Source organism: Rana temporaria, chromosome 2, assembly GCF_905171775.1.
Source record: "Rana temporaria chromosome 2, aRanTem1.1, whole genome shotgun sequence".
In the NCBI taxonomy this organism is placed as follows: Eukaryota; Metazoa; Chordata; class Amphibia; order Anura; family Ranidae; genus Rana; species Rana temporaria.
Genome location: NC_053490.1, coordinates 442,694,279 through 442,721,679, shown reverse-complemented (window position 1 = coordinate 442,721,679; position 27,401 = coordinate 442,694,279). Strand labels below are relative to the sequence as shown.

Here is a 27,401-nt window from a genome sequence, read left to right as displayed (position 1 = left end):
AAACCGCTCTATATGTTACGTGCATTTCCAATTTTCACAAAAGACGAGCAAAGCCTTAAAGCCAAAAAAAAAAAAGCCAGCATCCACAGAGGTGCAATGAGGCGGATTTATTGAAGTTGAGAATGTTCACTTTAATTATCCCACCACATGCAAATTAAGTACATAGGGATCTGTAATTTTGTGAAGGACAGATCGGAGGTAGCCTGATGTAAATCCATACAAGTCTGCTCACATCTAGCTGCCTATAGGAGGTATAGCTCCACTGTGTAAATGCAGACCCAAACTAAACCTGCATGGATGTAAAAAAATGAAAAAAAATTGACATCCATACCGTTCACCTGTTTTAGCAGGACATCCAATCACGGACCCACTGGTGAACGGAGCAGAGTGACTCCCTATGAATGAGCCCTTACCATGTAGTTTGGGATCCCTGACATTTGGCAGGAGAATAAAGTAACAATTATGACTATTTTGTCTCTGTAATTCTCTACATACCAACAATCCCATATTACAAACCTATCTACTGGTAGTTATTCAATAACTGCAACATTTAATGCAGAGACTATACCTTATATATAGTAGATTTTAATGTGAATGAAGCTCTGGCTACCTCAACTGTCCTATCCACTCCTCCTTGTCACCCCTTCCCATACTCAACTCCAGGACTTCTCCAGAGCCTCTCCCATTCTCTGGAACTTCCTTTGATCCGTCTGGCCACCTGATACTCTGCCCTCAAGCCCTCAAATCTAATCTCTTTGGGCAAGCCAATCCTCCCCAACACTGTACATGTATTTACTTCAACTCATCTTACAGTTCTTACCTTGCACCTTCATTTTAGAGATTGCAAACTCCCATGAGCAAGACCTCTCTAATACTCTTGCTTTGAAACAATTAGTCTAGGTTCACATTGAAGCGATTTGGCACGTCAAAACAGATGCCAAATCGGCGGCTATTGCTGGCAATGGCACTGTCCAAATCGGTGCAAAGCCAACTTTATGGCGCCACACCTATTCCTAAAAGTATTTTCTGTACTATTTTGGCGACTTTGGGGCGTGATTTGTAGAGACATCTGTGCAGGAACCCGTACAGATGTCTGTCAAATTGCCTCCCGAAGTCGAACAGCAATGCCGGGTTGAAATAGTGAGTTCAGCTGAAACGATTACAAACCCACGCCAATGTGAACAAAGGCTTAGATTGGGACATTTTCTAGGCATATTTATTGAGCTTAAAACACAGCATTTTATGTGCCTTGGTTTGTGCCTGTAACACGACTGTGTATAGATGACCATAAAAAGTAAGCTACAGTTTACAAACAGTATGTACCGTTCTACTTATCATTTACTGCTTCCTGGATTCACATCCAGAGGTGGCAACCTTTCATTATTCAATTTAGCAGGGAAGGGCAAGGATCAAGAGCTGCTAGTAGCAAGTAAACCCCTATCATTTCAGCATGCATAAAAAATAATCCTTTGAGATTAGTAAACGTTTCAAAGGCAACTCTACAGAGAAGTCTTGCAGAACAACCTTCAGAAGATTAACATGACATAACATATTTCTGCCTTTCAGTTATTATGGATTGCACTGAAAATTAATATGGAAGTCTATTTGAGAACCTACTATGGAGTTCTCAGAGTTTACAGCCCCTTTAAATGTACATGCAGCTGAGGGGCAAGTCATAGATTATGTGATTTACTTTCCTGCAATCATGGGTTGCAGGAAAGAAAAATCACTTGATTCTAGTGGTGCAACGGATCATTGATCTGCGATCCGAACCGCACACACTTGATCCGCAGATTGATTTCTGAAAAAAAAATTGTGTGCATGTTCAGTCCACACACAGCGTGTTCATGGCGAGTGGAGGAACGGAGGAGCTTGAACGCCCCGCGTCATTTAAATCCCCTGTATGGAAGTATTTTGGCTTCCCTGTCAAATATAATGATGAAGGAAAGAGGTTGGTGGATAAAAACCATGACGGTGTGTAGGTACTGTGGCACAAGAAAGCCATATGACAGTGGAAACACATCAAGCATGGCCACTCATTTGAAGCGACATCACCCTGGTGTTTCGCTGACAGGTGTGACAACGAAAGCGAAAACTCATTTGTTTGTGCAAAACGAGAGCTTTAAACGCATGCTGAAAGTGCTTGAGCCTCGTTACGATTTTTTTTATTGCTGACCTGAAAAATTATCCGATCCGTGACTCTGATCCGAGAAACGATCCGAACCGTACATTTTTTGATCCGTTGCACCCCTACTTGATTCCCTAATCAACAGTCAGTGTTGATCGGAGAATCCCTCCCATGGAGTGGCATGGGGAGCACAATGATTATTGCCAGCAGCTACAAAAAAAATAAAAAAATAAAAACTTTATATGGTAAAAAAAGAAAATAAAAAAATCTGACATGCCGGCTGACAATTAATGGATTGACGAGTACAATCAACCTGCCAATAGATGAATCTCAGCCAGTCCCTGCTGAACCGGCTGAGATTCAATCTATCTATGGCTGGCTAGAGTCACCACGCCACTGTGCAATTAAAAAAAACACTAGAGGCTGCTCTTGTATGTAGAGAGCCACATACTTGCTTCAACTATGCTTGGCAATGGAGGATCTGTCAGAAAGCAGTGAATGTACAGGCAATGCAACATCACACATAACCTAGGCACTGCATGTATTCAACCACTTTTACAAATCCTTTAAAAGCGGTTGTATACCCTTGGAAAAAAAAATATTTTTTTACCCCCTGTAAGGCAAAAGGCATAATGAGCTAGTATGCACCGCATACTAGCTCATTATGAAATACTTGCCTTAGAATGAGGCGCCGATAACTCACCTGTTCCACGCCGAGATAGCCGACATGTTACCTCGGCGTGTCTTCCAGGTATCGCAGCTCCAGCCCTCTGAGTAGCTGCGATGTCGCCACGGCAAGGTCCAGCATCTGCCAGGGTTTCAGCCGGGAATCCCCTGTGCGCATGCGCTGCTGCAGTCAGCGGCTCATTGCGAGGGGAATCTCTCCTAAACTGTACAGCCTTATTATAGGCTTACCTGTAGGTAAAAGTAAAAACAAACTGACTATACAACCACTTTAAAGCAGAGTTCCACCCAAAAGTGGAACTTCTGCTTAATCCACTCCTCGCCCCCTTACATGCCACATTTGGCATGTCATTTTTTTTGGGGGGGGTGGGGGCTAGTCTAATCGCCTTTCTGCAGCCCCTCCCTGTAGGCGATCGCCTGTCCAAATGGATGGCGCAGCGCCGCATGCGCAGTGGGTGCCCGGCCGTGAAGCCAAAAGCTGTCACGGCCGGGTGCTCACACTTGGAATGAAGACGCCAGCCGGAGAGGGGCGGAGCCCCGGCCGGCGCGTCGCTGGAACGTGGAGCAGGTGAGTGTATGTTTATTAAAAGCCAGCAGCTACACTTTATATAGCTGCTGACTTTTAATAAACATAAAAAATTACTGGAAAACCCCTTTAAGTACCATGTCCAGGAAAGGGGGGGGGGGTGCACCTATTTAGACTCTGGAGAGTAGGGAGGCTTAGCAGATGAGGGAGGCTGGGACACTGTAGTTTACTGCGACTGAAAAATAGATTTGGACAGATACATGGGAAATGGATTGCTTTAGATTAGAATCTTCTTTATGTCCAATTCTCTTTACAGAAGGCCTTTGCAGCAGTTAGAACTATTCCTCCCATAAATATTTATTAGGCATAGTTGCATAGTAGGTGAGGTTGAAAAAAAAAAGACACAAGTCCAACCTATGTGTGTGATTATATGTCAGTATTACATTGTATATCCCTGTAGGTTGTGGTCGTTCAGGTGCTTATCTAATAAGTTCCTTGAAACTATTGATGCCCCCGCTGATACCACCGCCTGTGGAAGGGAATTCCACATCCTTGCTGCTCTTACAGTAAAGAACCCTCTACGTAGTTTAAGGTTAAACCTGGCATGCCGACATTTAAAAAGAATACTATATTTAGTCTGTGCACACAAGTCTTGAGCAGTAGATAACAAATAGTAAAACTTGAAATGAAAGTAATGGCTGGGAAGAGCGCACATTTGCTCTTGCGCTCTGCATATATATTTATATATCTTTTAGAAAAGTTGTTTATAGAAAATTCATATTTTAAAGCTTTTCTGTTACTAATTCATGTAAGATAAAATGACATAATTAGGAGAGGGGACATATTTCACCTCATTAAATATTGATGAATGCAGTGTTTATTACTTTGTGGTTTGAACTATTGATGGAAGTATGTCCCTGCTCCACTCGCAAAATTGCATCCTTTAAAGAACAGAGAGTCTATTTAGACAGATAACTTCAAAGCCTCTTAAACACTGACCTTGTAGATAACCCTCATCTGATTAAAGTTCTAGTTTCCATACACTGACATGGCACAAACATGTGACCATCAAATCCATATTTGATAGGATGCATCAAAAAGGGACATTTAAAAAGGAATGAGGGTATTACCAACCATCTCTCCTCAAATGACACTCCTAGCCATTAAAAGTAAAGCACATTTTGCGTAGGCTGAAAAGGATCAATTAAGAAAAAAAAAGGGGGGGGGGTGGGAGAAGAAAAAAGGAAGACATACAATACTAACTATTAGGGTTCTTTCACACGGGCGGATAGTATGTCCGCTTTTTCATCCATCCGTGTACAGATGAAAAAGGGACACACATTCATCCGCTGACACCCGATCTCATCCGGTTCCGCAATCCTCCGATTCTGCAGACAGAGGAAAACATTATTTTTCCATCCATCTGTGGATTGGATGAACACGGACAGACGGTCCATGTTCATCCGATCCCCCCATAGGGTAGAGCGGTGATCTGAAAGGGCGGTCCCTGCACAGCGTGTGCGGGAACCGCCCCGTCATCCGCCGTCTCAGCAGGGATCAATGGAGCGATCCCCGCTGAGCAAGCGGAGGTTCACGGGGCGGATCATCACTGATCCGTCCCGTGTGAAAGAGCCCTTAGGAACTAAAGAGATTTAAGGTCCATGCACACTGGCATAAAAAACATTTCTTCTACAGGAGTTGCCTGTTCTGCCTGTAGAAGCAGCTCAATTTTATTCTCAATATTTAGCGTTTACAGGCAAAAAAATAAACCTTCTTGTTCGCATTCCTGATTGGCGCTTACTGGCAAAAAAAATACAAATAAAGTAAAACGCTTCTAAATTCATCTAGACATTGTACTTGGATTTTTACTCCCAAGAGAACAGACTCTTTTTTTTTCTTAAGCCCACTGTGCATGGAGCCTGACAGTTTAGAGAGTGAAAAAAAAAAAAAAAAAAAAAAAGTTATTTTAATTGTTTTGGCAGCCTTTATGAATACTTATATACACTAAAACCTAATCATTTCTATTTTATCACTTCAACTGTACACTTAGGCCACTCTAATACTGAAGTGGCAGCCGTGATAGGTTTACTGTCGCTTGTAACCCCTGCTAGCGGACAAAAAAGGGTTAAAATCTCACACGAAAATTTAAACGCTTCTAAAATGCAATCACTGCTAAATGTAGCATGTAAAAACAGCAAACCGTGGGTTACTATCTGTCAAGTTAAATTGTTCAGGAGAGGTTGTAAAAATGTCCCGTGTACATGAACTCTTTAAAGTGGGTGTAAACCCACACATATACCCAGTGAAGTGAACAGCCTCAGATGATACAGAGATTATGTATGTGTGTACATACATATTCTTCGACTTGCTTTATTCTTTAGAAAGTGCACATCTTGTTTTAAGATTTTCTCTTTCTGTTCAGCACCGGAAGTGAAGTCTGGGCATACACTGTGTGACAGCCGATTGGAGGAAAGGCACACACCCCCTCTCCACTTAAGCAGAGAATTGCAGAGATGTGCTGTGAATAGACCAGCTCTCTGCTAACCTTTATTAGCAAGCACCTCTGGCCCGGTCACATAAGCCAGCTCCCCTGTGAAAGTCAGTAGTAGTGCCATCAACAGATGAGCCATAGTAAGCGTATGGGTGACATCACTGCCCAGGCATCAAGCAATCTTCTCCTCTCCCCTGCAGCTGGCGCTGGCCGACACCAGAGGGATCACGTGACCACAGTCTGAAAATAGGCAAGTGTAACGGAACCCCAAATGGGACAGGGGTTAAATCCGTTCACGATATTCCATTCCACCCACTGCAGCTAATCGACACTCCACAATCATGCAAACGAACACGAACCATAAGAATTCCACCCAGACACAAGACACACAGCTCTGTTCTGGTTTCAAATGCAAGACAACTTTAATGGTTAGCTCTCAAGTTTATATACAGTTTAAGCATGAAAGGAACAATCAAACTCTCCACCCACACCTCACCCTGGGGGGGCTTCAATACACCTTCAGATGGCTAATTGCTAAACATTCCAGACATCTCGGTGCTGGGCTATAATTATCATGATCTAATCACTCCACCTGAGAAGTCACATTCCTTCATTAACAGAATTCAAACAAAACACCATCACACAATGAATTCCCCTCAAACCATATCTTTAGACAGACATTCTGTCTCCGCATACAGCTTGACAAGTTCCATGCCACACACAAAACAGTATTTAGCATACATAATTAGAGATCCCGGACCAGACTCAATTAGCATGTCAAAAGTCTACACAGAGAGATGAGTCATAGAATAAACCAACACTTTGCAATCTCCTGCAATATGAGCCATCAGTAATGTCCCCTGTCCTGTAATTTAGGATATAATTTCTCAGTCACCCCATCAGACATAATGTGACCCTAGACATAAGAGTTATTAATGACGCTGGCACAGGAGTACCACTCATCCTTTCAAAGTCTGTTTGTCCCGGGTCATTCCGTTACAGCAAGTATACAGATCTTTCTTCCACATAGGTATAGGTGTTAGGAAAGGGGAGGGAGCAGTTTTATGGTTAGTTAGATGTATGCTGAAATTCTACTTTAATGCACCTTTAAATGGAGCTAGTGCTTTAACCACTTGTAATTCCCTTACAACAGAACTCAAACTTGGAGAACACAGGCCAGCACCAGCAGCCAATCAAATTTTGCTGCATGCACCTGCACTGTTAGACATCATTTTGCTTTGTCGTCCCATCAGTGGGCTGGTTCTGCTTCATTGTCAAACCAGCAGGCCCATTGTATATTGGGCCCAGCATTCTTGACCCAACTTACTTGTGTTACACTGGAGGTAGAAGAGCTGGATATGTGGATCACAAAATTGGCTGCAAATAACCATTTGTCATAGTTCACATATAATCGCTTGCTTGGAGTTCAGATTTAATAAGCATACACAAATCCAAAACGGTCCTTACTTGCATGCAGCTGCCACTTTAAACCATAAACTCAGAAAAATCACTATTATTATTTAACTGGTCATAACGAAACAAAAAAAAAAAAAGGTCACAGCAAAAAAAATCCCATGCTGTCCTTTTAGAAGCTTTTAGCATGTGTAGCGGAATAAATCTGACCTCAATTTCTAAACTAAAGGCTCCTAACCAACATAACTTCAAATCGGAGCAAAAAATAAAAAATAAAATCAGAGAATTAACAGACAAGGAAATAGTAGGTACAAATACAGAACTCACATACATTCCACACCAAGCTGTGCGCAGAAACTGAAAACAAGGGCCCAGATTCAGAGAGCAATTGCGTCTGCGTAACCATAGTTACGCAGTGCAATTGTTTACTTGCCCCGGCGTATCGAATGCTCCTGATTCAGGAACCTCGATACGCCGACTGCAGCCTAAGAAATGACTGGCATAAGGCTCCTTATGCCGTCATATCTTAGGCTGCATTCTTACGCAGGCCGCTAGGTGGCGTTCCCGTTGTGGTCAGCGTATAGTATGCAAATTGCATACTAACGCCGATTCACAACCCTACGCAAGCCCTGAGTACGCAGTTTACGTCGTTTGCGTACGTCGGTTTTTGCTATGCTACGTATACCCGTCGTTCCCGCGTCGCAAATTTAAAATTTAACGTCGTTAAAATCGTGAATCCCCTGGACGCCATTCACGTTCACTTTGAAGCAAATGACGCCCTTGCGACGTCATTTGCCGCAATGCACGTTGGGAAAGTTTCCAGACGGAGCATGCGCACTACGTTCGGCGGGGGAACGCGCCTAATTGAAATGATCCACGCCCCCTACGGGATCATTTAAATTACGCGCCCTTACGCCAGGCATTTTTGAGGAGCGCCCATGCAAATTACGTGGCTACTGCTTCGTGAATGAAGCGTAGCGTAAATAATTTGCGGGGACGCAGGGCAAAAACGGGACGCTGCGCCTCCGTAAGAAGTGTGCAGCGGTACCTGAATCTGCCCCAAGGATTCCTCATTAAAGAGGAGTTCCACCCAAATTTGGAACTTCCTCTTAACCCACTCCTCTCCCCCTTACATGCCACATTTGGCATGTAATTTTTTTTGGGGGGGAGTGGGGGCTTCAGCACGAGTGGGACTTCCTGTCCCACTTCCTCCTTCCTGTAGGCGACTAAGCTTAATCGCCTTCAGGAAGTGGCTGCTGTAGGCGATCGCCTAGGACACGTCACAGGTCCTAGGCGATCTCCTGGCCAATTACACGGTGCGGCGCCGGGCCGCGCCGCTCGCGCATGCGCAGTGGGTGCCCGGCCGTGAAGCCGAAAGCTGTCACGGCCGGTTGCCCACACTGAAGATGAAGACGCCGGCCGGGGAGGGGGGGGAGAGGAGCGGAGCCCCGGCCGGCGCGTTGCTGGAGCGCTGGAGCAGGTAAGTGCCTGTTTATTAAAAGCCAGCAGCTACACTTTTTGTTGCTGCTGACTTTTAATAAACATAAAAATGGCTGGAACACCCCTTTAAGGCCCAATTCACACCCTCATGCAGTCCAGTGTGTTTATTTTCTGCATCAAAAAACACACAGCATTTTTCCTGGACTGTACCGTTGTAAAAAAGCACACTGGAACACGTTCTTATTTAGGGACTGTTCACATCATAGAAACACAGTCCAGGCGCTTGCCCGATGCTTTTCTGCATGCGCATTTTTGATGCAGTCCAGTCCATTTTTCCCCCCTTTTTTCTTAATGTTAAGAACATGTGCGTTTCCAAAGCATTTTTGGTAAGTTCAAGTACAGTCCAGTGCAGTCAAAGTTGTGAGTATTGCCTCATTAAAATTGAATAACAAAATCTATAAACTATGCCAACATCCCTAGTATTTGTAATAGGTATGTCTTTGATCAATGAGCACAAACCAAGGCTGCTTGGGGCCTGATTAATTGACCATAGATCGAGAAGGAAAGGAGGGAAGGTTGTTTGGGACTTTGAAGGCACTGGTATACAACAATATAAAAAATATATATAAATATTTATTTGGACAGATTATATTAATACAAATTGTACAAAAGATATACAAAACAATTGGGACAAACCCCACTAATCACATTGATCACAGGACCATTGTCTAATCGGTGGAGTTGTAGTCTCGACCGGTTTCGCAGTATAAAACTGCTTCTTCAGGAGAATGTCTATAGGGTATATAGGTAAGATATGGAAAAATAAACAGGTAAATCGCAAGCACTTATATACAATAGTTTAATAAGAAAATTTCAAACACTCAGTGTTGCGTCTTGTAGGAGAGTCGAGGGACTACTCACCTAAATTTGCCAAAGTGATCGTAGATCGGCCAGGGCGGTGGCCCCCTAGGGCGCACGTGGGGGATAATAGGAACGGGCTCTGATAGAAAGGGTTAATAGATTATTCCTAGTAATAGTTGTAATGAGGGACGGTTGTGCAAGAAAAAAGGGATAGTGGAGAAGTAAGGTTGAGGGAAAACGAAGAAATAGTGATAAAAGAAGAAAAGGGAAGAGGGAGTGGGGAAAAAGGGGGCAAATAAAGAGAGGGAGGGGAAAGATGGGGGGTAAGAAGGAGTGAAAATGAAAAAGAGAAAAAGGAAAGAAGAGGGTATAGTTGAGAATAGAGAATGAAATAGGAATGATAGGTGGGACAGGAAGGAGGAAAAGGGGAAGGGGAAAAGAAAGGGAAAGGTAGGAATTGAAAAAAGGGGAGAATTAGTTGAGCACAAGAGGAAAATGGAAAGGAAAAGAGGTCGTCGTGGGGTAGTGAATAGTGGAGATCCAAAATGCCCAAACAGAGGACTAGAAGGGATAACCAAAAAGAATTGATAGTTCGGCAACAAGACACCAGGGGGTGACCATCAGGAGGTGACACTCAGTGCAGGGATAGAGGGGGTTAAAAATGATAAGCTCCAGCTTACCGTCCAGGATAATTTAATCAATTTAATTGATACTGGGGTGATGGACACATAAAAGTACCAGGTATATACCGGTAAGCAGTCAGGAAGCCAGTGTGAATAAGCACCGGCAGGAACCAATCTAAGAAAGATGTAACATCAAATATTAGTTTGAGATAATTCTTTCAAGGTAATAGACTGGCGCAGAGGTAGTTGATGCAGGGTAGGTATATATAGGTTTAACTTACCACAGAGTGTGGAGTGTCAGTCCGTCCCCAGGGAGAGCTCCGTGCACCTCACTACAAGCCGCTCGTGGAGCAGCTTAAGTGAGGAATCCCAAGGCACGTCATGCGTCACGTGGGCGTGACGCAGACGTGACTCACCGTTCAGACGGCCGCGCATTGGTCAATGCGCGGCCTTGCAGACAAGACACCCAATGGCCGGGGGCCGGGTTCAGTGCTGCAAACAACGGGCGCCGGTTGGAGCCCGTGGTCTGAAGGGTCCAGCGTGCGCCAATCAAGAGACAAGGGGCGGGGCCGAGGCCGGTCCGAACACATGACACAGGTCCTATGCTGACAAGGCACAGCACTGAGACGTATAGGGGAAAATTACAGCATAATCATTGATATACAGGTATCATAAACGTTAGATTGTGAATATATACAGGGGGATATACCTGCAATACTTTTCATTGTGGAGTCATTAAACAACAGCAATTCAAAAAAATCAGGAGAGAGACAATTAAAACGAAAAAGATTCAAATGAGATGTAACAGACATTTATAATGTAATGGTGACATTGGACATAATAAAATTATAAGCAGTAATAAAGATGATAATTGAATAAAGTTGCAAATGGTGAGGTGCAAGGGGGATTTTGTCTGGATACAAAATGACGTTGTAATAGAACAGTCAGGTATATCAAGAAATGACTATGGGTGAATGAATAGTCAATCAATTAAGGTCCCCCCTAAATAAAGGACTTATATGAATTGACCTCATTTAACCCTGGATAAGTCATAGCATTTAGGTGTTCTATCCATAAACATTCCTTTTGGAGAATGGATTTATCCCAGTCACCACCACGTGGATGTGGTGGGATGACTTCTAATATAAGGAATCGTATCACTGTCAAGTCATATCTGTGATAAAGTCCTATATGGCGTCCGATGGTAGTCAATTTACCCACCCCTGTGTCATACAGATGGTCACCAATGCGTTGGCGGAATTCTCTAATTGTTTTTCCAACATAAAAAGCATTACATTTGCACACCATTAAATAAACCACACCCTTGGTGCCACAGTCAGCAAAGAAGGAAGGAGAAAAAATTTCATTATTAGGTAAAATAAACCGTTTACCCTCCAATATCCACGGACAACGCGGACAATTGCCGCATTGATAAGTTCCCCTGAGTGTTGGAGGGGGTAGGCGTTCTTGTAAATAATGACTCTGAGTGAGTCTGTCTCGCAGTGAAGATGCACGGCGATAGACCATTTCAGGATGTACCTTCACATGTTTGGACAAAGTATTGTCATCAGTGAGGATATGCCAATGTCTGTTGAGAATATCTCGTAAGACATTGTGGTGGGCAGAATAGGTAGTGATGAAGCGTACAGGATTATTAGCTGAAGTGGTTGTATTTCTCTGTTTAGGTGTATCATATAGTAATGAATTCCTAGAACGTAAACAGGCCCTATTATAGGCTTTTTTAAGGTTTGTCCGAGCATAGCCACGGTCAAGTAGGCGCAACCTCAGTGCGTCTGCTTGCTTTTTGAAATCGCTGGGTAGTGTACAGTTCCTACGTAATCTTAGATATTGGGCGAAAGGAATACTTCTAATTAGTGGCTTGGGGTGGGCACTGGTAGCAAACAATAAGGTATTTCCAGCCGTAGGTTTGCGGTAGAGATCCGTATGTAGAATACCGTCACTGTGTTTGATGACAGTCAGGTCAAGGAATGGGACCTGAGTGTCATCAAATTGGACGGTAAATCTAAGGTTAAATCCATTTATATTGAGTAGACGTACAAATTCTAGTAAGGATTCCGAAGTACCGGTCCAAATAATAAACAAATCATCTATAAATCTATACCAAAGTAAAACCTTATCCAAAAATCTTCGGAAAATATCGTTGGCGTGTAATGAACGTTCCCAGCCACCAAGATATAAATTGGCGTAAGCTGGAGCGCATGATGTGCCCATCGCTACGCCCTGATTTTGCAAAAATAATTCGTCGTTGAACGTAAAATAGTTTTTTGTAAGAATAAATGATAATAGCTGTAAAATAAATTTAACCAATGACCATGAGGTGTTTTCCTGTTCATATAGGAAGGACCCAGCCATTCTGACACCCTGCTCGTGGGGGATACTCGAGTACAAGGCCTCGACATCCAATGCCACGAGCAGGGCGTCAGGAGGGACTTGGGTCCCCTCAACATGTTTCAAAAGGTCAGCGGTGTCGCGAATGTACGATGGGAGGCTCGTGACATGAGGCATAAGAAAGGCGTCTACAAATTTACTAGCATTGTCTGTAAGGGATCCCATGCCGGACACGATAGGTCGGCCGGGGGGATTTTGTACGTTTTTGTGCGTTTTAGGTAAGGAATAAAAGGTGGCTAGTCGGGGAAATTTGGGGATCAAGTATTCTAAAGTATCCTTATCAATCAATCCTAGAAAATAAGCATCTGTACAGAGAGACCTGAGTTCTGTAGTAAAGTTAGATACAAAGGTGGAAGGGATCCGACTATACCAGTCGGTGTTGTTCAATATTGAATAACACATGTTTTGATAAAGTTCATGGGTCATAAGTACAATATTTCCACCCTTGTCTGATTGCTTGATTACAATATCGGTACATTTTTGCAGAGATTTAAGGGCTCTGGTCTGTCTGATGGTTAAATTGGGAGATATTGTATGCCATTCCTGTCTTTTAAGATCTCGAATTGTAGCTTGTACAAACGCCCAAATCGATGGGCAGGTCATAAGGTCAGGGAATCTCCTAGAAGGGAGTCGAAAGGGTTTACGTGGAGGTCTAGTAATTGGGGCAGATACAATAGGATCATCTACAGGGGTCGATAATGAATCAGTATCATCTGGATTGCTCTCATCATATAAGAGCATTAGGTCTCGGAGGGCACGGAATTCGTTCATAGTGAACTGTTTAGTTCTTTCGGCTAGTTCACGTTCTAAATTGATTAAGCCACGGTCTCTATCAAAAATAAACTTATATGTTAGGTTGCGAGCAAACAAATAAAGGTCTTTAATAGTATGAGTGATTTTCAAGGGATCAAGTGGACAAAAGCCTAAGCCAAGCTGTAATACTGAAGATTGATCCTCGGATAGTATTAATGGAGTCAAGTTAATTATATTAAGACTGGTATTTTCAGAGGAGTTGGTTGTAGTGGGGGCGGTAGGTTTGGCATTGACTTTAGAACAAATGTATCTAGGTTTCCCTGCTGCTTTTTCAGGTCTAAAAAAATGGCCTCATCATTGGTTTTTGTATGTTTATTAGTCATCAGGGATGAGTTGAGGACTTTGGGTATTGCTCCATGTAGGGATGTGGATCTACCCAAGTTGTCGGTAGACAAGTTGGTGTCCACAAGATCCCGTGCAGTTGGTACCCGTGTCTTTATTGCCTTAGCAGTTTGTCTATCCTTTTTAGCTGGTAAGGGTGGAGGGGTAGTCCCTCCATATCTCAACCTTTTTCGGGCGGATTTAATGCCCTTGGAAGTAGTGGGAGGTCTTGTTCCGCTTTGTTGGGAAGTTAAAGAGGAAATAGAGGAGTCGGATTCCACTTCAGTGTTGGAATTACCAGGATGTTGAATGCGTCTGTTACTCCTCCTATTGCTCTGATTGGTAGACCATTTGTATGCATAACCATCTGCATATGCTGATTTATCTTTGTTGAATTTTGTTTGTTTACTCACAATGATGTCTCTGTTGAGTGTCTCTAGACGGGTTTTTAGTTCCTTCCATTTGTCGGTATATAAAGTATTGCCGATCAAATGTTGGAATTGACTGTTTAGGTCATTGATTTCCGTATCAAGTAAGGTCATATCTGAAGTATACTGAGTCACTAATGACTTCATTAAATCAGTACTACACCCCAATAGGGTGGTTTCCCAATTCTTTTTGAAGTCAAGTGAAGGTTCCTTGATGGTAGGGAAGATTTGGATACGTAGTCCAATAGGACAGATGTTATCCAATAAGTAACGTCTGAAATATTCAATATGCCAGTGTAAATGGGATTTGCGTTTCAAAAAAGCAAAGATCTTCCCGAAGTATACCTTAAGGTCGTCATCTATTTTATGGGTATTGAGAATAGAGGTTTGGATGGTAGTCATGAAGCATGTCCAGTCAGAGCCAAGAACTTCCATGATATCTAGTTCGACTAAAAAGTCACTCCCATCATAAGGAAAATTACCGAAAAATGGGTCTCCACAATAATAAATAAAATTAATATTTAATAGAATTAGAGTGAGAGGCACTCGTAGAGTAGACCTAAGTGAGTTGTTAAACTCAAAAATTGGGTTCTACAGAGAGAGAAGCGGGTGTGTTGTCCACCCAGTTAGTAGTCAAAGTTGTGAGTATTGCCTCATTAAAATTGAATAACAAAATCTATAAACTATGCCAACATCCCTAGTATTTGTAATAGGTATGTCTTTGATCAATGAGCACAAACCAAGGCTGCTTGGGGCCTGATTAATTGACCATAGATCGAGAAGGAAAGGAGGGAAGGTTGTTTGGGACTTTGAAGGCACTGGTATACAACAATATAAAAAATATATATAAATATTTATTTGGACAGATTATATTAATACAAATTGTACAAAAGATATACAAAACAATTGGGACAAACCCCACTAATCACATTGATCACAGGACCATTGTCTAATCGGTGGAGTTGTAGTCTCGACCGGTTTCGCAGTATAAAACTGCTTCTTCAGGAGAATGTCTATAGGGTATATAGGTAAGATATGGAAAAATAAACAGGTAAATCGCAAGCACTTATATACAATAGTTTAATAAGAAAATTTCAAACACTCAGTGTTGCGTCTTGTAGGAGAGTCGAGGGACTACTCACCTAAATTTGCCAAAGTGATCGTAGATCGGCCAGGGCGGTGGCCCCCTAGGGCGCACGTGGGGGATAATAGGAACGGGCTCTGATAGAAAGGGTTAATAGATTATTCCTAGTAATAGTTGTAATGAGGGACGGTTGTGCAAGAAAAAAGGGATAGTGGAGAAGTAAGGTTGAGGGAAAACGAAGAAATAGTGATAAAAGAAGAAAAGGGAAGAGGGAGTGGGGAAAAAGGGGGCAAATAAAGAGAGGGAGGGGAAAGATGGGGGGTAAGAAGGAGTGAAAATGAAAAAGAGAAAAAGGAAAGAAGAGGGTATAGTTGAGAATAGAGAATGAAATAGGAATGATAGGTGGGACAGGAAGGAGGAAAAGGGGAAGGGGAAAAGAAAGGGAAAGGTAGGAATTGAAAAAAGGGGAGAATTAGTTGAGCACAAGAGGAAAATGGAAAGGAAAAGAGGTCGTCGTGGGGTAGTGAATAGTGGAGATCCAAAATGCCCAAACAGAGGACTAGAAGGGATAACCAAAAAGAATTGATAGTTCGGCAACAAGACACCAGGGGGTGACCATCAGGAGGTGACACTCAGTGCAGGGATAGAGGGGGTTAAAAATGATAAGCTCCAGCTTACCGTCCAGGATAATTTAATCAATTTAATTGATACTGGGGTGATGGACACATAAAAGTACCAGGTATATACCGGTAAGCAGTCAGGAAGCCAGTGTGAATAAGCACCGGCAGGAACCAATCTAAGAAAGATGTAACATCAAATATTAGTTTGAGATAATTCTTTCAAGGTAATAGACTGGCGCAGAGGTAGTTGATGCAGGGTAGGTATATATAGGTTTAACTTACCACAGAGTGTGGAGTGTCAGTCCGTCCCCAGGGAGAGCTCCGTGCACCTCACTACAAGCCGCTCGTGGAGCAGCTTAAGTGAGGAATCCCAAGGCACGTCATGCGTCACGTGGGCGTGACGCAGACGTGACTCACCGTTCAGACGGCCGCGCATTGGTCAATGCGCGGCCTTGCAGACAAGACACCCAATGGCCGGGGGCCGGGTTCAGTGCTGCAAACAACGGGCGCCGGTTGGAGCCCGTGGTCTGAAGGGTCCAGCGTGCGCCAATCAAGAGACAAGGGGCGGGGCCGAGGCCGGTCCGAACACATGACACAGGTCCTATGCTGACAAGGCACAGCACTGAGACGTATAGGGGAAAATTACAGCATAATCATTGATATACAGGTATCATAAACGTTAGATTGTGAATATATACAGGGGGATATACCTGCAATACTTTTCATTGTGGAGTCATTAAACAACAGCAATTCAAAAAAATCAGGAGAGAGACAATTAAAACGAAAAAGATTCAAATGAGATGTAACAGACATTTATAATGTAATGGTGACATTGGACATAATAAAATTATAAGCAGTAATAAAGATGATAATTGAATAAAGTTGCAAATGGTGAGGTGCAAGGGGGATTTTGTCTGGATACAAAATGACGTTGTAATAGAACAGTCAGGTATATCAAGAAATGACTATGGGTGAATGAATAGTCAATCAATTAAGGTCCCCCCTAAATAAAGGACTTATATGAATTGACCTCATTTAACCCTGGATAAGTCATAGCATTTAGGTGTTCTATCCATAAACATTCCTTTTGGAGAATGGATTTATCCCAGTCACCACCACGTGGATGTGGTGGGATGACTTCTAATATAAGGAATCGTATCACTGTCAAGTCATATCTGTGATAAAGTCCTATATGGCGTCCGATGGTAGTCAATTTACCCACCCCTGTGTCATACAGATGGTCACCAATGCGTTGGCGGAATTCTCTAATTGTTTTTCCAACATAAAAAGCATTACATTTGCACACCATTAAATAAACCACACCCTTGGTGCCACAGTCAGCAAAGAAGGAAGGAGAAAAAATTTCATTATTAGGTAAAATAAACCGTTTACCCTCCAATATCCACGGACAACGCGGACAATTGCCGCATTGATAAGTTCCCCTGAGTGTTGGAGGGGGTAGGCGTTCTTGTAAATAATGACTCTGAGTGAGTCTGTCTCGCAGTGAAGATGCACGGCGATAGACCATTTCAGGATGTACCTTCACATGTTTGGACAAAGTATTGTCATCAGTGAGGATATGCCAATGTCTGTTGAGAATATCTCGTAAGACATTGTGGTGGGCAGAATAGGTAGTGATGAAGCGTACAGGATTATTAGCTGAAGTGGTTGTATTTCTCTGTTTAGGTGTATCATATAGTAATGAATTCCTAGAACGTAAACAGGCCCTATTATAGGCTTTTTTAAGGTTTGTCCGAGCATAGCCACGGTCAAGTAGGCGCAACCTCAGTGCGTCTGCTTGCTTTTTGAAATCGCTGGGTAGTGTACAGTTCCTACGTAATCTTAGATATTGGGCGAAAGGAATACTTCTAATTAGTGGCTTGGGGTGGGCACTGGTAGCAAACAATAAGGTATTTCCAGCCGTAGGTTTGCGGTAGAGATCCGTATGTAGAATACCGTCACTGTGTTTGATGACAGTCAGGTCAAGGAATGGGACCTGAGTGTCATCAAATTGGACGGTAAATCTAAGGTTAAATCCATTTATATTGAGTAGACGTACAAATTCTAGTAAGGATTCCGAAGTACCGGTCCAAATAATAAACAAATCATCTATAAATCTATACCAAAGTAAAACCTTATCCAAAAATCTTCGGAAAATATCGTTGGCGTGTAATGAACGTTCCCAGCCACCAAGATATAAATTGGCGTAAGCTGGAGCGCATGATGTGCCCATCGCTACGCCCTGATTTTGCAAAAATAATTCGTCGTTGAACGTAAAATAGTTTTTTGTAAGAATAAATGATAATAGCTGTAAAAGTCTATTACCTTGAAAGAATTATCTCAAACTAATATTTGATGTTACATCTTTCTTAGATTGGTTCCTGCCGGTGCTTATTCACACTGGCTTCCTGACTGCTTACCGGTATATACCTGGTACTTTTATGTGTCCATCACCCCAGTATCAATTAAATTGATTAAATTATCCTGGACGGTAAGCTGGAGCTTATCATTTTTAACCCCCTCTATCCCTGCACTGAGTGTCACCTCCTGATGGTCACCCCCCTGGTGTCTTGTTGCCGAACTATCAATTCTTTTTGGTTATCCCTTCTAGTCCTCTGTTTGGGCATTTTGGATCTCCACTATTCACTACCCCACGACGACCTCTTTTCCTTTCCATTTTCCTCTTGTGCTCAACTAATTCTCCCCTTTTTTCAATTCCTACCTTTCCCTTTCTTTTCCCCTTCCCCTTTTCCTCCTTCCTGTCCCACCTATCATTCCTATTTCATTCTCTATTCTCAACTATACCCTCTTCTTTCCTTTTTCTCTTTTTCATTTTCACTCCTTCTTACCCCCCATCTTTCCCCTCCCTCTCTTTATTTGCCCCCTTTTTCCCCACTCCCTCTTCCCTTTTCTTCTTTTATCACTATTTCTTCGTTTTCCCTCAACCTTACTTCTCCACTATCCCTTTTTTCTTGCACAACCGTCCCTCATTACAACTATTACTAGGAATAATCTATTAACCCTTTCTATCAGAGCCCGTTCCTATTATCCCCCACGTGCGCCCTAGGGGGCCACCGCCCTGGCCGATCTACGATCACTTTGGCAAATTTAGGTGAGTAGTCCCTCGACTCTCCTACAAGACGCAACACTGAGTGTTTGAAATTTTCTTATTAAACTATTGTATATAAGTGCTTGCGATTTACCTGTTTATTTTTCCATATCTTACCTATATACCCTATAGACATTCTCCTGAAGAAGCAGTTTTATACTGCGAAACCGGTCGAGACTACAACTCCACCGATTAGACAATGGTCCTGTGATCAATGTGATTAGTGGGGTTTGTCCCAATTGTTTTGTATATCTTTTGTACAATTTGTATTAATATAATCTGTCCAAATAAATATTTATATATATTTTTTATATTGTTGTATACCAGTGCCTTCAAAGTCCCAAACAACCTTCCCTCCTTTCCTTCTCGATCTATGGTCAATTAATCAGGCCCCAAGCAGCCTTGGTTTGTGCTCATTGATCAAAGACATACCTATTACAGTCCAGTGCAGCAGGTTCTACTTTTTCCAGGAACTGGAAGCACTGGCGTGAACTATGCCATTGGAACCACCTAACCTAGTTTCCATGCATTTTTGTTGCAGGAAAAATGTAAAATAAATATAAATATATATATATATATATATATATATATATATATATATATATATATACACACACACACACACACACACACACACACACACACACACACACACACACACACACACACGACTGCAAGTGGTGTGAACTGGCCATAAAAGTTAAGAAAAAGAGGGGGGGTGGGGGGAATTCTGGCAATTCTGTGTCACAGTATTAAAACAGAGTTGGTCCTGATCGATTCTTCTAAATGTTTGTCAACTTAGAGAATTCCATTTATTAAAAGTAGGCTATAACAAGTAGAAATTAAAAAGTATAAATGACAAATCTGCATTTCTAAAATGTAGATACACTTTAATTATAAGCATCAGTCAACCCAAAACTGACATCTTAGCTATGAATACAATGGTGATGGGTTCAATCACCCTGTAATAAGAATTCTATACCAAAAGGTTTCCCCCACCACGTGTTTGGTATACAAGAAAATAGCATGTATAGGAAAAACTGAAAAAACACGAAATCTGATACATTACAGGATATACAAACATTCTGCCCAGTGATAACAAAATGGTGATCACAGTATAAAAATAAAACTTCAACATTTGTATAAGAGGAAATAACCTTTCCCAACTAGATACACTGAGGAAATGATGAAGGTTTCAACTACCGACTGTGAAGCTGATCAAGAAACGAAGGGCTCTTTCACACGGGTGGACCGTTCAGGTCCGCCTGCCAGTTTTTTAGGTGGACCTGAACGGGCGCTCCGTGCCCCTGTATGGAGCCGCGGATGTCAGCGGTGACATGCCCGCTGACATCCGACCCGCTTCGATTCACCAAAGTGTGACGGAGGAAAAACCTACTTTTCCATCTGTCTGCGGATCGGGTGAACACAGACATACGGTCCGTGTTCATCCGATCCCCCCATAGGGGAGAGCGGAGAAAAGACAGGGCGGTCCCTGCACAGTGTGCGGGGACTGCCCTGTCATCCGCCGGCTCAGCGGGGATCAACGGAGCGATCCCCGCTGAGCAAGCGGAGGTTCACGTGGCGGATCATTACGGATCCGCCCCGTGTAAAAGAGCCCTAAAGGGTGGCTTCACACTGTCCCAGCCAGCCTATTGATTTCGTGCAGGTTAGTTGCATTTTCCCATAGAATTCTACGAGGTCCTGTGGTTTTGGTAAGGTTTCATAGAGCGCGTCAAAACTCCTGAATGCAATATGTTTGGTGTGCTTTCTGAAAAGACCCAAAACTGCAGGACCTCACAGAAGTCTATGGAAAGGTGCAGCTAGCCCACACGAACCACACAGGTTAGCTACACTTTTCCCAAAGCCACCCTAACATTTGTGTGTCAATGACCAACAAGCAGGTATGCCAAAACAAGTTCTGGGCTTCACCAATTTCAGTTGCTGTATGCTTACTCCAGGTCAGTAACTTAAAGCGGAGCTCCACCAAGGAAAAAAAAAATAAAAAATAAATAAAAATAAAAAAAAGGGGAGTCCCCCCCGCTTCCTTTCTGTGGAGATCCTCACCTCTGAGTATTGTCACCAAAACAGAAAGCAAGTGGAAATCCAAAGAGAGTTGCCTTTAACAAAGAGAAAATTATACGATAGGGAAAAAAATTTCAGGGACAACTAAGAGGAGTATTCCTATCGGTTTGAGATTTTTCCTCCCTGTTGCATGCCTGAGACAGCAAATGAAGGTACATTTCCGCCAACAGTACACAGACAAATATATACACACACACACACACACACACACACACACACACACACACACACACACACACAAGCAGGTGTCTGTTGGCATCAATTATTGAATTTCTCACCACCCAAGAAAAGAAAGCTCAGCGCCATCCATCCATCATCTATTGTAGCTAAAGCACACAGATGGGATAAAAAGTGCAAATAGACACGAGATTTGAAAAAGAAAACAATGCCTGGAATGCATCATATCCAATCATCTTCAGCTGAAGCAGACTTCTGACAGAACACATGCTGGGAAGCAATTTAGCTCCTCCCAGTAAAGCTGACAGGACCAAAACTCACGTTACAATAGTGCAATCTTATTTAAATCGATAAACGATGTAGTGCAAGGATCCGACTTATTGTTTAGGTAGGTCCTTATGTTACATAGTTCTGGCAAATCTAAAGTTGTTTGTAATTTTGTACAATGACCCAGACAAACATCGTGGGCGAACCCATCAGCCATGACATCACCGATTTCCCAGCCACTCTTGCGGCTGTCAAAAAATCCTTTCAAAGCACACAGCACATCACAAGTGCACAATGTTCTAAAAAACAAACCAAATTTTAACAGTTTCTGCTTTAACACAATGCCAGAACAGATCAATAACGCGCCATCCATCTCAGTACTCTATAACATTTCATTCACCTAAAACAGGGGCCCCTCTGCCAAGGGAAAAACTCATCTGTATCAGTACAATGCCAGCCTGCCACCTATCAAGGTCCTTTACAGACAACAGGAAAAACATGAAACAGACTTCAATAATTGCAGAAAACATTACCGGAAATACATAACGGGAACATCTCAAAATAATTAACCAGCGTTTGCCGAGTGTTCCAGGGGAGCCGCGTGTTATTGACCCCGGCATGTTGTTATGTATCATTCTTCAAACTTAAAGTTATATTAAGCCCTCCGTTTTCAAGCACTTTGAGTTTGCAGCTTCTGTCTCATTTAAATTCTTGCCTATAATCCAGTTTAACGGATACCATGATCACCACCCCAGGTCTCCACCCCAGGTCTCCTCCTTTCTCAACCCAAACACAGGACCCACAGCCTAGGATGGGGAGACACTTCTCTTCTACTCCCTCCCTCAAGCCAACAGACTGCAAACTGCACTGTCCTCCATTAACTCTTGCCTGTAAAGACCAGAAGTTCAGGAAAGCAGAACAGAGAGCAGGAGCCAGCAGCATTAAAAGTTGTAAACAGCAAGTGCTGGGGTAAGAATTATTTTAGCAAATAGTTTTCTGGAAAATGTTTATTTTCTTGTGCTCAATGTGCTAAAAACGCTGAGGGTTGAATATTACTTTTGAACTAGAGCTGCACGATTCTGGCTAAAATGAGAATCACAATTTTTATTTTTTTGCTTAGAATAAAGATCACAATTCTCACGATTCTTGCGGCGTCACATCTTTCACATTATATCCCCCCTTAAAAAAAAAAAAAAAAAATGGGCTAACTTTACAGTTTAGCTTTTTTTTGTTTATTCATTAAAGTTTATTTTTCCCCCCATTTTCCGCTATAATGCATTGTATTGGCAAATATGATGATCTTTTGTCATACTGTACTGTAAATTTTCTCAAATAAAGACCCTCTTGAGATGAGAAAAATAAAAAAAGGGTATTTTTTCCCCCAAAAAGTTGCATTTGAAAGACTGCTGCGCAAATACAGTGTGCCGTAAAATATTGCAACAACCACCATTTTATTCTCTAGGGTCTCTGCTAAAATTATATATGAAAAAAAAGAAGAAGTTTTATTTATTATGTTTGGGGGTTCCAAGTAATTTTCTAGCAAAAAATACAGATTAACTTGTAAGCAACAAGTGTTGTCTTTATAACTTTCCACTGGCGTTTTTACAGCCACTTTTCTGAGCGTTTTTTACAGCTTAAAAACGCCTGTCCATGTTATTCTATGGCATCATGCCCACATAGACGTTTTTGAGCTGCAAATGGCATAGGCGTTTTTGAGCTGTAAAAAAACGCAGGACCAGGGCGTTCTGAAGCTCCAGAGTAGAGCTGTAAAAACGCCAGACGTTAAAAAACGCTCAAAAACGCGCCCGTGGCATTTTTAAAGCTGCAGCTCACAAAAAAAAAAAATTATTTTTACAAAATAAACATGGACAGGCGTTTTTAAGCTGTAAAAAAGCCTAACAGTGGCTGTAACAACACCAGTGGAAATGAAGCCTAAAGTGGTTAAACTGACCTCATTTACAGACTGAAGTTCAATCCTTTGATCTAAAGGGACGAAGTGTTACAATGTTTCTCTTTATCTGGCCTAAGAAATATTGTGAGAAACTTGGCAGGTTGCCCGTTTTCTTTTGACAGCTGTCAGCTTTAGCAGAGAACACTCTGCACTGAATAGAGGAAATGCTTTTTTTTAAGATCGGTCGGGAGGTAGAATCGCCATAACAATTCTTTAACCATTAATCGTGCAGCTCTACTTTGCACTAAAGCCAAAACTTGTTTTTGGGGGGGGTTATAAATCCCGTCAGGTTTTTCTGTGTCCCCCATTAGGGAGATCTCCTGTGACTTCCTGCCCCAGAGCCAAACCGTAAATGCCTCCAAAGCGAAGGACTCTCTGGCTGCCATTAGAACTAGTGCCCCCAATTGGGGGATTTTCCCTTATTCATGTTCTGACGACAACTTAGAATTTGGGATTTGCTTTCACTCCCTTCGAGAACAGTCACCAGGACAAATAAGAAGGGTGAATCTCTCTAATGGGGACACAGACAACAATTACCAGCCCACAAGTGTTCTAATCCCTCTCCAAGTTGTGCCTTTAGATATACTTCACACAGAAATAGCCATTGTTTTAGACCCAATACACACCATTAGATTTACCAAAACCATTTACTGCAAGGGCCTACCTGATTGCATACAGATTGAAACTCTGAAAGTTTGACCTCATATTACCGTATTTATCGGCGTATACCGCGCACTATTTTGCCCTGAAAATCAGGGCAAAATCGTGGGTGCGCAGTATACGCCGATACCCGCTTTCCCGCCACGAGTTTGAATACTGCGCCGGCATATACCGAGCGCAGTACACTCGTGTATCTTCGGGCAGTCTCGGCGCCTCTCGCACTGACGTCCTGAGCGTACAGGACGTCAGCGCGAGAGTTGCCGAGCCTGCCCGACGATACACAAGTGTACTGCGCTCGGTATAAGTCGGCTCAGTATTTAAACTCGACGCGGGAAACGAGCGGGAAGGACGCCGGACCCAACGAAGAGGACACCCGAAGCCGCAGACGGACGCCGGACCCGACGAGGCCGCCGATGGACGCCACGCAAGACACCAAAACTAAGTACAAAACATATTTTTTCCACAGGAATTCGGGCAACTTAAGGGGTGCGCGCTATACCCCGATAAATACGGTATATGGTTTTGGTAAATCCGAAGACAAAAATCTGCAGAAAATCTAATAACGTGTATGGGGTCTTAGAGCACCAAAATCGTCTCCCTTCTAAACACAGCAACTGGTGGGGGACTAATAAAAAGTGTCCAAGTTACATCACAACTGGTGCTTCCGACTAAAGCAGCCAATCAGCTTCTTTCGTTTTCTTAAAAGGATAAGTTCACCTTATTCAGGGTGCAACATAATTACTGTTTTTACATTTCTTCAGTTACTTCCTGGTTTCTAGGCAAATGTCATCATACATCCCATGAGTCTTTTAGAAGGGAGGAGAGGAGGAGGGGGTTCTCTCAGCCAAGCACACCCTCCTGCCTGCATGCCTAAGCCAAGGGCAGATTGATTCCAGGAAGTAAATGCTACACCATGGGTGCTCAACCTGTGGCACTACAAGTCCCATGAGGCATCGCCAACCTCTGACAGTTACAAGCTTGAACCTCAAAGGCTGAAGCATGACAAGAATTGAAGTTCCACAACAGCTGGAGGGCCACAGGTTGAGCACCCATGATGTAACATTTACGTCCCGGAATCAATCTGCCCTTAGCTCAGGCATGCAGGTAGGAGGGTGCGCTAGGCTGAGAAAACCCCTCCTTCTCTCCTCACTTCCTGAAGACGTATGACATCATTTTCCTAGGCCTGGAAACCAGGAAGTAACTGAAGAAATGTAAAAAAAATAAATAAAAAAAGTTAAGTAAATATGATATACATTTTTTATTTACTAATGCTAGCACTATAAGGATTAAAGGGGGGGTGGGGGGTTTCCAAGTGATTTCTCAACAAAATAAAGCATGGCAACATGGATGGATGGGGGATTTTGCTTTGAATATTAAAAATGAATTAAACAGCGTTTTTTTGGTGCTCAGATGCAGCGACGTTCCGCTTTAATCCCCCTTTGCGGTAGCGATGTATAAAATTAAGTTTGCAGAAAGTTTCGCACTCACCAGACAACACCGAACGCTCCGTATCCGATGGGCCGATCAGGTTCGATATCCAGTTGTTGGGCATGATGAGCATGCTGATGATGATGATGATGAGCCTTCACCGCCGCCGCCTGCACCTGAGCAGGAGCCACGGCTGCCGCCGGCCCCGGCGCCTGTCCCGGGGCGGGCGATGGAAAGTACGGCTGGGCCTGGCCGGGGTTGAGCATGGCCGCCGCTGCAGCAGCTGCGGCAGCGGCCGATGAGGCGGAGGAAGAGGCGATGTGCTGCTGCACGGGATGCACAGCGGCAGCGGAACCGGGGTGCAGGTGATGCTGGGGATGGAGGTGGTGATGATGGTGCAGGTGAGGGGGCAGGTGGGCCAGGTGGTGGTGGTGGTGATGATGGTGATGAGCCCCAGCCGCCGCTGACGCGCCCCCGTTGTACGCCGCCATCATTTTTGCATTGGCAGCCGCGCCGCAAAGAGACATTCACAGAAAATGCCCTCCGGAAGCGATCGCTGGATGTGTGGTCACTGGGCCATACGCTCCGAGGAGGCCACCATCCTACACAAATCCGGTGACAACACCATCCAAATATTAGAACGTAACAAAAATAAAAAAATAAAAAGTATCCGGCGCACAGGATTCTACCCAACCCCCCCACCCCCCAAACACCACAGTGTCCTAAATCAATACTAGAAGTCCATCATCCTCCTCCCCCAGGGACATGGGCTGCTTCCAGGGACACACTGCTGCTGTCTGCTCTGACCCCCCCAGCCTGATCTCACCCACGATTCAGCAAGTAAATGACAGCCTGGCCCTTCCATCCCACATCCTCCTCTAGCCTGGGAGAGAGCAGCTACAGGCCAGCCTCCCAGGAAGGACATACACACACAGGGGAACTACAGGAGCATGGAGGAGGATGATAGAGAGGAGGAGAAGGAGGACAGAGAGGACAGCTGTGCCCAGGCGCCTCTCCTCACCCTGACAACAATGAGGGGGAGGGGGGGTCAGGTGAGACGAGAGATGAGGGGAGCGCTCAATGAAGCCCCACACCGAGCTACACCGGCCACACCATCCTTCTGACACACTCTCCTCTCCCCGGGATGGCGCTTCTCACACACAGCTCCACGTCCCAGGCCCGGCAACACCACACCAACCACCACCGGAGAGGACGACGGAACACAGCCACAACAATCCACAGAGACGAGCTGCCGTCCGGAACAGTCACAGCCTGCCAAGCCAAAAGCAGAGGCAGCGAGAGCCGCGGGTAGCCCAGCCACCTGACGTCTCGTCTGACTGACAGCCGCCGATGCCAATCGCAAGCGAGAATCCCGCGGCTTGTCCAATCAGCGCTCAGAATAGAGAGGCGGGACTTGCTTGTGAGAGAAAAAGAAAAAAAAGACGATAAGGAGACGGCCAATAGGGTCGAAGTAGGCGGGAATAGACGGGAGATTCCCGGCGATTGGCGTGCGTCGCGGCCAGTAGTTATGCGACTCCCGCGCTCTGGCTCCTCCCTCGGTGACCTACGTGTAGAGGTAAAGCTGTTAACCCTTGCGCGCCGCGAGGTTGCTGCCAGGACACTGCAGCTCAGTTTGGTGTGTGCGGTGCGCTGCCTCTCCACTGATAATGCAGCAGGAGGCAGAGAAGAGCCTCAACTACAGCGAAACAAGACGAGGTTGTGGATAGAACAGCAACCAATTGAACATTCTTAGCTAGATTCAGTAAGAGTTAGGTCGGCGTATCAGTAGATACGCCGACCTAACTCGGAATCTGCGCCGACCTAAGTTTAAGTGTATTCTCAAACAGAGATACACTTAAACCTATCTAAGATACGACGGCTTGCGC

General features: G+C 43.7%; 1 protein-coding gene across 2 annotated transcripts in view; it reads right to left on the bottom strand.

Moving 5' to 3' along the window:
• Nucleotides 1-26,865, bottom strand: part of NLK (nemo like kinase) — a 249,330-nt gene extending 222,465 nt beyond the window's left edge. The window contains exon 1 of one of the 2 annotated variants that reach the window (XR_005747103.1): nucleotides 25,576-26,865. Coding sequence is in view for 1 of the 2 variants with exons in the window: in XM_040338431.1 (XP_040194365.1) it covers nucleotides 25,576-26,042 (467 nt within the window). In the remaining variant the exon portion in view is untranslated. The remainder of the gene's footprint in view (nucleotides 1-25,575) is intronic. The other variant, XM_040338431.1, reaches the window with a different exon arrangement.
• Nucleotides 26,866-27,401: the final 536 nt, after the last annotated feature.